General features: G+C 37.6%; 2 protein-coding genes across 2 annotated transcripts; both read left to right on the top strand.

Annotated features, from left to right (window-relative positions):
- The first annotated feature begins 171 nt into the window (after positions 1–171).
- Positions 172–3,143, top strand: gemin2 (gem (nuclear organelle) associated protein 2). Its single transcript, XM_052580443.1, has 10 exons — positions 172–430; positions 1,006–1,090; positions 1,178–1,267; positions 1,386–1,445; positions 1,829–1,942; positions 2,099–2,143; positions 2,237–2,305; positions 2,492–2,602; positions 2,737–2,795; positions 2,891–3,143. The coding sequence occupies exons 1-10, from the start codon at positions 312–314 to the stop codon at positions 2,925–2,927; spliced, it is 789 nt and encodes a 262-aa protein (XP_052436403.1). The 5' UTR covers positions 172–311; the 3' UTR covers positions 2,928–3,143.
- A 1,697-nt stretch (positions 3,144–4,840) lies between these two features.
- On the top strand, positions 4,841–10,816 carry LOC127976180 (pinin-like). The gene is made up of 9 exons (XM_052580437.1): positions 4,841–5,016; positions 6,037–6,108; positions 6,191–6,259; positions 6,368–6,443; positions 6,548–6,642; positions 6,764–6,839; positions 7,092–7,247; positions 7,365–7,503; positions 9,124–10,816. The coding sequence occupies exons 1-9, from the start codon at positions 4,904–4,906 to the stop codon at positions 10,320–10,322; spliced, it is 1,995 nt and encodes a 664-aa protein (XP_052436397.1). The 5' UTR covers positions 4,841–4,903; the 3' UTR covers positions 10,323–10,816.
- Positions 10,817–11,356: the final 540 nt, after the last annotated feature.

Below are 11,356 nucleotides of genomic sequence, written 5' to 3'. Positions count from 1 at the left end.
CCCCTTAAAAACCTACACTAATACTTAAACACTGCAAGGTTGAAACTGAAAATGATTCTTTAACTTCTGTATTACTCTGTTTATACTTCTTTTCCTATTCCTCCTAAACAACAGATGTCACTACACATCTTTCCGTCTTTCTATCTGTATCTTAGCGAACGAGTCACTACGGTAACCGTCGCGTCTATTTGTCGTCATCATGGCCGTGTTTTCAAACTAGAGAGGTTGACAAGCAGATAGAGAACGTACAGCAACGACTCGTCAATATTGATATGTTTTGGATGGTTGCGCATAGAAAATAACGTAAAGACATGAAGTCAGACGTGGAGGAGTTAATGCCCAGAATTCTGCCTGTGGAGTCCTGCGACACAGAGGAATATAACTCAAACGAACCGCCCAGAAACCCTCAAGAATATCTCAGACAGGTCCAGTAAGTCATTCTTCATCTGTTCTTTAAAATCAGACGTACAATAAGTGCAACTTTATGTAAGCACCATTGTGCTTTACATACGTACAGTACATAAATAAGAACACTCATATTGGAAGAGAAAATAATACATTTGAAAGTTTTGTAATCTGAGATTTAATAGTTTAAAAGTATATTCATGCAAAACCAATACAAAAGAACGTTAAATATTGATTTGGGAAGTCTCAGTGATATAATGTGCATTGAGATAGCTCTACCCCTTTTTCAAGTTAAATTTTAAGATATGCATGATTTAGCTTGTGTAAGTTATATCCCATTGCAAAAGTAAAAAGACTCTTCATGATTATTATTGAGAAATTAAGTCTGTACCAAACAGGGATTTTTAAAAAATGAAAATCAGATTGCAAAACTTTGTAATTTATCACTTGGTTTTATATATATATATATATATATATATATATATATATGATTTTGTTGCTTTCTAACATATTTTAAAAATACCTGTATTTGTTTATTGTCTAATTATTTTTTAGATGCTCATTGTAAAGATTCATAATGTTGCATCATGTTTTTTACAGGAGGGAAGCATCTCTGTGCCCAGAAGTTGTTGTGGCACAAATTGATCCAAAGAAGCTGAAGAAGAAACAATCTGTAAATGTTTCTGTGAGTGTGACAAGTGCACAGTGGCTATTAAATTGTAAAACTTGTTGTGTGTGTAATCATTTTGCATATTATTATTTTTCTGAACAGATCACAGGTTGTCTGGCCGCACCTCAGGGTTTGTCTCCCAGCTTGAAATGGCAACAACAACAAGTCAGCAAATTTTCAGAAGTCAGACAGGTTGCAATTTTAACTTTTACTTGTACAAGTACTTTTACAATGGTATCTAGCATTTGTCTGTTTGCTTTTTTAATTAAGAACTATTAATATAACTTTTTTTTCTTTTATCTTTTTTCAGAGTGTTAACAAACATCGTCAGCATTGGAAATCTCAGTTTTTGGATGATAATGTCGTCATGGTAAGGCAACTGATATCTGGACAGAAGACATATGATATGATATGATATGATATGATATGATATGATATGATATGATATGATATTTTATTTTATTGTCAGACTGAGTCTAAAATGTTTGGAATTATCCAACAAACAATCAACATACCATTAAACAGTTCCATACACTCAATCCACACGATATATCTTACAATCACAAATACAAAATTCCACACATTATACAGTAGGCTCACATAAACAGTACATTAGGCAGACATTAAACATTACACTCAAATAAAACATACTTGTACGTTACAGTCCTGTAGTACATTCAGTTACTGTACTTATGATTTTTAATTAAATTATGAAAAAGTTTCTTTAAATGCAAAGTCTTTCCCTCACTATAGCCCAAAACGGAGAATGAGGATGGATGGAAGAGGTTCTGCTTGGGTGAGAATGTTTGCCTTGACATCCAGCTAAAAGAAGAAGACAAAGTTAACCCAGGTCTTGATTATATCAAGGTAATAATAATAAATCCCCCCTTATAATATTATCAACACACTGTGATAATGGTTGTCAGTATAAGTAGATTACATTGGGTTACAATGAGTAGATTTATTATTACAAAATACAAGCATTCTGCCATGATTTGATGTTCTTAAATCTCTTTATATCAGACAGGTTTCCCACCTTTCCTAAGCATTGTCAGCAAACTAAGCCAGGTAACTGCCATTTGATAGCAGATGTGATTATTATACACATATAAATCTCAGATTTTAATATTTAATTGTCGTTGCATTGCATTCCCTGTTCAGTCAACCATTTCAGCTGTGCTTGAGTATTTAATCAATTGGTTTGAGGAGAGAGACTTTGTACCACAGTTGGTAAGTCCAATTTCTCTAGTGTGTCACATAAAATATACATTGATATATTTAAAGAAATGTTTAAATATTTATTTCTTTTTTTTTTCTCTAATAAATTGTATGTTTTGCATTTTTGCTCTATAAAATGTAAAGGTATTATTGAACTGTATTTCAGTTTAGCTGTACATTGCACGTTTATCTACACAGGGCAGATGGCTTTATGCATTACTAGCGTGCCTTGAGAAACCGCTGCTTCCTGAAGCACATTCCCTTATCAGACAGTTGGCACGACGGTGCTCTGCAGTGCGTGCCAATCTGGTAAACACCTTTTGGTTTGCTCTGAATTAAAAGCTGGGGTATCATTATTTTCTCCCTGGCTTCTGTTGCAGTTGCACAGGTGAAGGCTTGTTTGTTGACAGCCTAAAATAGACTATATTATTTTTCTCTTCCAGGAGAGCAAAGATGATGAACGTTTGTCAGCTCTTAACTTGATGATTTGTATTGTTGCCAGGTAACTGACATGGTGCTGTTATAGCCAGATTTAGTGTTCCCTGAAATATGTGCAGGTGTCCTTATGAAGTATAATAACACTCCGGTCTATTAAAGGTATTTTGAGCAAAACGATTTGGCTGACAAAGAATGAAAAGAACATGGAAACAGACGGAAGAGCTTTTGTGAAGAAAATTCATGTGCTGGAAAGGAATCATGACGGATTATCTGGAGAGTTTTTGAAAGACTATACAATATCTTGCCAATGCATTGAATTCCATGCAATATTGGAGTACACCTGTTACAACTATGAATTACTGTCAAATAAAGCATTTTTATTGTCAAATAAAACTTAATTTCTGACATAAAATGTGAACGTCTTTGGCTTCTTGGTATTTCATTGTCAAGGTAGTGTTGTGCTGCATCTGCTAAATAAAACCATGTCAGATTTATTAAAGAACTCATCCTCATTTTTATAAAAAAGATAGATAGATAGATAGATAGATAGATAGATAGATAGATGTCATAGTTGTGGTATGCAAGATAAAGATATTTTTTTTTGTCCAAAATAATAATGATTTCTATTATTATTTGTATAATGATACATGACTGAAAAAAACATGAGACGTCTGTTACCCTATTATATAAGGCAATATGGCGAGTATCATAATAAAACAAATGTTGCAATGAGGGGTAGAAAAATTACTTTGGGGCACGAAAACATATTTTCATCCAACAGCCTGGCACTGAAATTAATGAATTTGTCATTAAACGGTGATCCTGTCAATCAAGGATGGTTCTTGCGCAGAACCTTACCCAGCTTTGTCCTTATAAGTCAACCCGAAAACTTGTTCATCTATTGACTCTATACTATATAAATTCTTGTGGAAAAACAAAACTGAGTATGTTAAAAGGAAAACTCTCTCAATCAGGTTTTCAAGAACGGTTGGATTAAACGGTGCCTGAATACTGATTCTAATTTGTTATGGTTTGTTATGTTTCACATACCTTAATTTATATTTGAAAAATGTGGAGAGTTTAATTTTTTATTATCTTGCGATTTTAAATGCAACAAACTTCCGCTTAAGCTTGCTAATTTTCATAAGCAAGCCTTGGAGGCCTGTAAGCTTGCCTTTTGCCACAATTGTTCCCCTCATAGGAGTATTATATGGAACAATCAGAATGTGCTACGTGGAAAAAAAATCTATCTTTATTAAGGATTGGGATGACAGAGTCAACCTTTTAGAGTTCAAAAGATTAGAACTGGGTTATTAATTCTATTTCACCTAAACTTTTGCATATGGTTAGGTTATACTGTAGCTTCAGAGTATCCGTTTGTAAAAAAGCCCCAGTTGTCTATTGAGAGGTTCAGAGCTTTCCAATGTCTATTTAATGTAACAATTTTTGGATTAGAAGATTTCTTATTAGGAAAATCAGCTGTCATCCCAAAGATGTTTTTTTTTTTCAGATGGAAATTAAATTATCCTTCTCTTTCTTCCATTAATATATGGACTGGCATTAATAAGTTTCTGTTACCTAAAAAGTGGAAAGAGCTTCCACTTAGAGCTTATTTTTTCTGCTTATTACAAACTCTTTACTTTTGAGGTTGTGAATGTGCTGTTCTGTTTTGCTTACACTTATGAAGTTATCTTCATAAGTGTAAAGTAACTTTTTCAAAGCCCAATTTGAGACTTTTTTGTGTTGATTTAAAATTATTTTATGACTCTCTTTGTCAGCTAATAAGAAAGCTGCTAAAACTTCTTTGTTGCTTAAAAAAGTTGTTGTTTCATTATAAATTACTTCCTGGTCTTCTGAAGATTATTATTTATTTATGTATTCCCATTGTTATTTATTTCTATTTACTTATATTCATCTTTTGTATTTGTAGTTTCTATGAATCTTTTGTGAATTGTTATTTTTAGTAGACTATCCCTTATCTACTACCTTGCTTCACTTTGAGTTTACTGTCTTAATTTTTTTGTGTGCTTGATACTGTATCCCCTGTGCTTTTTATTCAATAAATAAATAATAAATAAATATTGCGCGGAACCACGTGATCAGTCCTATGCGCCTTCATTGAGCCGAGCGCATGCACGACGCTTCACGCTCCGCTGGAAGACGAAGAGCAAGATGGCGGTGGCCGTGCGAAGCTTGCAAGACCAGCTGGAAAAAGCCAAGGAAAGCTTAAAGAGCGTGGACGAAAATATTCGAAAACTAACCGGCAGAGATCCAAGCGAGTTAAGGTATTACTTAATGAAGAGTTTTAATCCGTAACATTTGTTTTGGGGGGGAAATAGACCGGGGCCTGTTAGCAAGCTTAACGTTAGACTGCGGCTAACGTTAGCTCGCAAGCGAAACAATCACGTGTTTTATTCCAGGTTAAAACAACGATATATTACACTAATCCGTTTTTATATTTGTGCAGTGATATCTTGCAGCTATGTATATCACACAGGCCGCCATAAATAACTATGCTAGCATCAAGTCTGCAGTTTGCGTTTGAAAGCAGAATGACAGGCCTCATAAAACACCGTGTTCGCTTTAATTCTTCGTAATGAGGGTTTGTTTTAAATCTAGCCTATGTATCGTGTTAATTCAATTATAAACAAGGTTCTCTTCAAATATAGATTTTTAGAGTTTAACATTTTGCAAAGGTGATAAGTCATGAGTCCTGCAGGTACTTCCTGCTTTGTTTGAATGGTAAGTGACGTGTGTTAGTGGATTTGCTTCGAGAGCTTTGCTTTGGATAGCAGCGACACAAAACAGTTCCGTAATTGTTTGTTTTATGAAAGTAACACACTTTTTCTTAAAGATCCCCCATATAGCTTTAGAAGTGCATGTTTATATGCAACATTTAGCTTGGGCATGATTGAAGAGACTTTTACTTTTTTAATAGCCAATAGGCTTTCAGTACGTCACAGCACTGGACGTGATTTTCTACGTGTCAGCTGGTATGAAGGGGGCGTGTTAGTCTCATTCTACAGAGGATTTGATTGGGCAAAAATCAAAATCTTTTTTTTTTTTTTTTTTTACTGTTGAACGATTATGTAAATATAAGTTGAAATGATACAGGCTTCAGAAAAAATCGTCAATTAATTGGGTCTGGAATTACTAAATTACGATTTGAGGGATACTAAGTTATGCAATTGAGAAGCTTGTGTACGTAGCTGAGCAAGAAGTCATATAGTCATAGTTGGGTCTGTTTATTTTTTATAAAGGTATAACTATTAACTCTGCATCTTCCACCCTTTGCCTTTTTCTAGACCGGGTCAGATTAGGAGAAATACCATCGCAGGCCCAGGTGGAGGTAGGGGGCGTGGAATCAATTTGCTGAGGTAAGAATCTGTTCTTATGCTAGTAAGTGCTTGTGGCAATTTCATATTAGATTTACTGTTAATGTCTGTCGATCCTCATTAGGCGTGGACTCTCAGATAGTGGTGGAGGACCCCCAGCCAAACAGAGAGACATCGCAGGGGCACTCTTGAGGTGAGGCATCGCTTACTAGCTACCTGATTTCTAGATATGTTATGATAGAAGTTCATTTCTGTTTAGCATGTTTCCAAATGTATTTACAGTCCGTTTATACTATACTAGGCTGGCAGGGGATGAGCGAGCAAGGAGAGATTCACGCCATGACAGCGACGCTGAGGACGATGACGATGTCAAAAAAGTATGCAGACGAATTTTTTTTAAATCATTTTCACTTTCGTAGATTTGTCTGATTATGTTTTTAACATCGTTGCTCTATTTTTATTTTATTTTTTTTATCTACAGCCAGCGTTGCAGTCATCTGTGGTTGCTACCTCCAAAGAACGTACGCGCCGAGATCTTATTCAGGATCAGACCATTGATGAGAGAGGAAAGCAGAGGTATTGCTATTGACATAGGCATTGTCTGAAAAGCTTTTTATTATTTGATATCCTTGTTTTTTCACCACACATTTGCTTGAATGTCTAATTAAACCTTTAACCATTTTATCTGCTCATTCAGAAACCGGCGCATGTTTGGCCTATTGATGGGAACATTGCAAAAGTTTAAGCAGGAATCTACTGTGTCCACAGACCGGGTGGGTATATACTATGAATACAAACAAAAAAAAGTGTATATTTGTGAGGCAGTGTCTTTGAGATATTTGTCTAGAATAAATATTATTTTTCTCATCTGGTCCTCAAAGTTGAATTATTCCCCACTCACGCTATTTGTATTCCGTTCAAGTTGAGAATCAAGTCAGCGAATTGCACCGAACACAAAGTCAAACCACGTCTGAAACAAAGTGCTGCTTTAATTTGAAAACTTCATGTTTTTTTCCCCCCTCCAGTTAAAAAGACGCCAAGAAATTGAGCAGAAATTGGAAGTGCAGGCAGAACAGGAGCGTAAAAAAGTTGAGAGTGAAAGGAGAGAGCTCTTTGAAGAAAGACGTGCCAAACAAACAGAGCTGCGGCTTCTGGAGCACAAAGTGGAGCTCGCTCAACTGGTATGTCTTAGCTGCAGGGAGACTGCAGCTCTTTTATTGTATACCTGCAGTAGTTTTATTTGGATAGACTGTTCTTAGTCAAAAATTTCCATGCATTATGGTGTTCTTGTGTTTCAGCAAGAAGAGTGGAATGCACATAATTCAAAGCTCATCAAGTTCATTCGCACGAAGACCAAGCCCCCGATCTTCTACCTGCCGGGGCGAATGTGCTCCGCTACTCAAAAGCTCCTGGAAGAGTCTCAGAAAAAATTAAATGGTAAGGTGTTTTTTTTTGGATTGGCTTCTGATGTCTTATTCTTTTTGTATATATTTTAGACCTTGTTTACACTTATTTAAATTTTGTGTGGTCTGGAACATGCAGTTATATTGCAAAATGCAGCCTTGCACTCCTGCATTTACCATGTGGATTTTTAAATGGACATTTTTCATTTTTTGGAATTTATTTATTAGTACAGTGTTAGTTGTGTTGATGACCTATTTATTCAGTAGTTTTCATCTTAAAAAAAAAAATAATCAGTTTCAAGCTATTTAGTAAAAATTGTATTACCGTATTTATCGGACTATAAGTCGCACCTAAGTATAAGTAACACCTAAGTATTAGTCGCATCAGTCCGAAAACCCGTCATGACGAGGAAAAAAAAACAAGTCGCACTGGACTATAAGTCGCATTTATATAGAACCTAGAGAAAACATTACTGTCTACAGCTGCGAGGAGGCGCTCTATGCTGCTCAATGTAAGCTACAGGAGCAATGAGCAGAATAGAGCACCATCTCGCGGCTGTAGACCGTAATGTTTTCTCTTGGTTCATGTCAAATAAATTTTCGGGTTTCTCAAGACATGTGGTGCATTAGACCAGGGGCTTGTCTCCTGTTTCCGAAATGCATCACGAACTGCTCGAGAAATCTGTAAACGAATTCCACATTGCACAAGGTGCAAACAACCTTACGCCTGTTTCACACACAATCCGTCTGCAGTGGGTATCATTGCGTATTTATTTATTTTTTTACAAGGATTCCAGCATTCACTCGTTTGCGGTCCGTCAGTGCATTCCAGGAGCGGTGCATCTGCAGCAGTGCAGCGATCATTTACGTACCGAGTAGCGGACTGCAAACGCATCCTGTGTGAAAGCACAATGAGTATGAGTCCCTACTGCTTCAGCATCACATACGTAATGCACACGGACTGCATACGCACTGCAGACAGAGTAAATGTAAAACAGGTGTGCGTCTTGTCAAGGTTTCCATATGGAAGCTTCTTGTAAAATTCCCTGAAGCAAACCCGGTGGCATCTTAGCTGCATCCATGTTAGCACGTCACTTTTGATGTGGTAATTTCACAGTAGGCATACACGCGGGTTTAAAGACTCGTTCTCGCCCCCTACAGATTCGGCTAGGTATACATCTGCACTAAAATATCAAGGTGAAATTTATCGTAACTTGCGTAGTATAGACCCAGCTCTCAACCCAACTTTGAGAATAGATTAACGGTCGATATAAGAGTCTCACGTAAACGCAGCACGTTAACACCGATAATGGCCCACAACTAGTGATAACATATATATCAGTTTAATGTTGTATACCATGCTCTAAGATATTAGCATCAGGCAATAAAAAAAACTAGTATTAAACAAAACACAGTAAAAATCTGGATTAGATTAATTCAACGTTTTGTTTGAACACAGAAGTGGATGTACTGTGGTGTGACATTCTATATTCAATCTTAAATGATTTAAAACCACATTTGCTAATTCTTGTAAAATGTTCTTTGCAATTGAGTTTTTACTAGAAGACTTTGCCTTGTAATCTACACACAGTCTACCTCTTTTCACAATTGTTTTTAAATCTCATTAATGGTACCTCCCTCCTCAATTTTCAAGGTGTGTTTGATGAGAGATGTGAAGCCTTTGCAGAGCAACTCAACAAAATGGAGGCTCGGCCAAGGCGTCAGTCCCAGAGGACAGGTGACAGAGAAATGGAGGATAGCCGTCGGGCTGAAGAGACGAAGAAAGAAGATCAAGAGGAGGGTAAGGCTGGAGTAGGGCGGACAGGTAACAGGCATGATGTGGAAATGGAGGACGAGGAGGAAGATGTAGTCGAGGAGGAAGGAGAGGAGAGCTTAGAGATTAGGGAGAGGGAGGGGGATCAAGAGCAGGAGCAGAGTGAGAAGGATAAACATGAGGAGAGTGAGCAGAAGGCAGAGGAGGAAGATGAGGACGAGGAGGATGTAGGAACAAGTGAGGCTAAGGAAGAGGGGGAAGAGCAGATGGAGGTTACAGAAGTTGTGAGGGAAGATGAGGCACAGGGTAAGTTGCAGGTTGAGAGTCCAGAAGCCACAGTTGAAGAGGTAGGTAATGTGCAAAAGGAGGAAGAGCAGGAGACAGAGAACGAGACTCAGGAGGAAGTTGTAACAGACTCGCAGCAAGCCCCCGAAAGCCAGATGGAAATACATCCTGAAGAGGGTAAAGATCCTCAACTGGACGTCCCGGCCCCTAGTGTGACGGAACATGACCCCAAACAAGTTGACACGGTGCCTGAGACCCAACAGAGACCACTTGAACCTGACCCAGAAATCCCTCAAGAGCAAAGCCAAGAACCATCAGTCCAACCACAAGAAGCCAAAGCAGACACAAAGGAAGCTAGCAAGGAGACCGATGAGGCTCGTGGACGGGCCAAAGTCAGTGCCAAGAGGAGCAAGAGCCGAAGTAGCAGCAGTTCTTCTTCCAGTTCTTCTTCAAGCTCCTCCTCCAGTGGCTCCAGCTCCTCTTCCAGTGGCTCCAGTAGCAGTTCTTCTGGCTCTTCCTCATCGTCTTCCAGTTCACGCTCCCGCAGTCACGGCAGGGATAGAGACGGCCGAGACCACAAACGCCGCCGGAGACCATCAGACAGGGAGCGTGGAAAGAGCGGCAGCGAGAGAGGACACAAGTCCTCAAAAGGCAGTGGACGAGAAAGCAAGGGCTCCAAAGACAAGAACCCCAAACCAGACAAGAAAAGGATGAGTTCGGAAGGAAGCAGGTCAGGGAGGAGGTCCTCCAGAAGTGAGAGGGATCGGAAGTCTGATCGGAAGGATCGACGTTGAAAAGATGCCAGTCTTGCATGGTTTCTTCAAGGCAATTGTGTGGTTACCCTAGTTTTTTTGAGGCGCAGTTGCCTTGCCATTCTTCTTGAGTGGATTTTACTTTTGAATTCTCTATCTCCCAATCTTTTTTTTCTTCTATTTTTGTCTGGCAACTGGTTGTTTCAGTGTCTGTTGGAATTTTTAAGATTTATAAACTGCTTTTTAGAACCATCACTCTAAACGACCGTTAGACCTTCCACGTTATCTAATGAAATGTTTCTTGTGCTGATCCTTCGTCTGTTCCACCACGGTGTTCTGTCATACAGTAGCTTAGTCACTGATGTTTTTTTTTAGTTATGCGACGCCATACTAATGTGATTCTTAACATTCAGTAAATCTAAAAGTAAAAGCTTCCATTTTGACAGTATCTTACAGTGATTCAGTTCTTTTCTTGAAGCAAAATTGTCTGCTTTCATTAACAGAAAAAAAGACATTAAAGACAATTTCTCCATGTATCTGTTCTTGGTTTTTCATATTTGCATGTTTGAAATGGTTATGCAGTCTCATCACTCAAAATTGTGTATGCACACAGCACTTTGAATGTTTTCAATATAATGACAAAACTGAAACATTCATGCTGAATTTAAATTGAGATGAACATGAGAATTTCTCCAAATTTAGCTTCTTAAACCTAATGCATTTTTTTAATTGCTTTCTTTGCAACTCTTCTAATGAGCAGCTGAGCAATTCTAGACTCTTAAGACCCTATTAAAGACCAATTCTTAGTCTTATTTAAATAATCTCAACTAAAAATAAAAAAAGAATCCAAAAATCAATGGTTTCTTATACTATAAACCCTTCATTAATTATTTTCTGATTGGGGGAAAATGGGTAGAAACTTCAGCTGAGTTAGACATTATACTCTGTGCGCACACAGTATAAAAATCTTCCTAGGATGTAAACAGTTGTTTCCCGAACTGCTTATGATTAAACAAGCATGTTTAGGTGTTCAGCTGAACATGTGAACAATCAATTTTATTTCAGAGTGCATGGGT

This window comes from Carassius gibelio, chromosome B17 (genome assembly GCF_023724105.1).
Source record: "Carassius gibelio isolate Cgi1373 ecotype wild population from Czech Republic chromosome B17, carGib1.2-hapl.c, whole genome shotgun sequence".
In the NCBI taxonomy this organism is placed as follows: domain Eukaryota; kingdom Metazoa; phylum Chordata; class Actinopteri; order Cypriniformes; family Cyprinidae; genus Carassius; species Carassius gibelio.
Note: the sequence above shows the minus strand (reverse complement) of the source record. Positions and strands in the feature narration are given on the sequence as shown.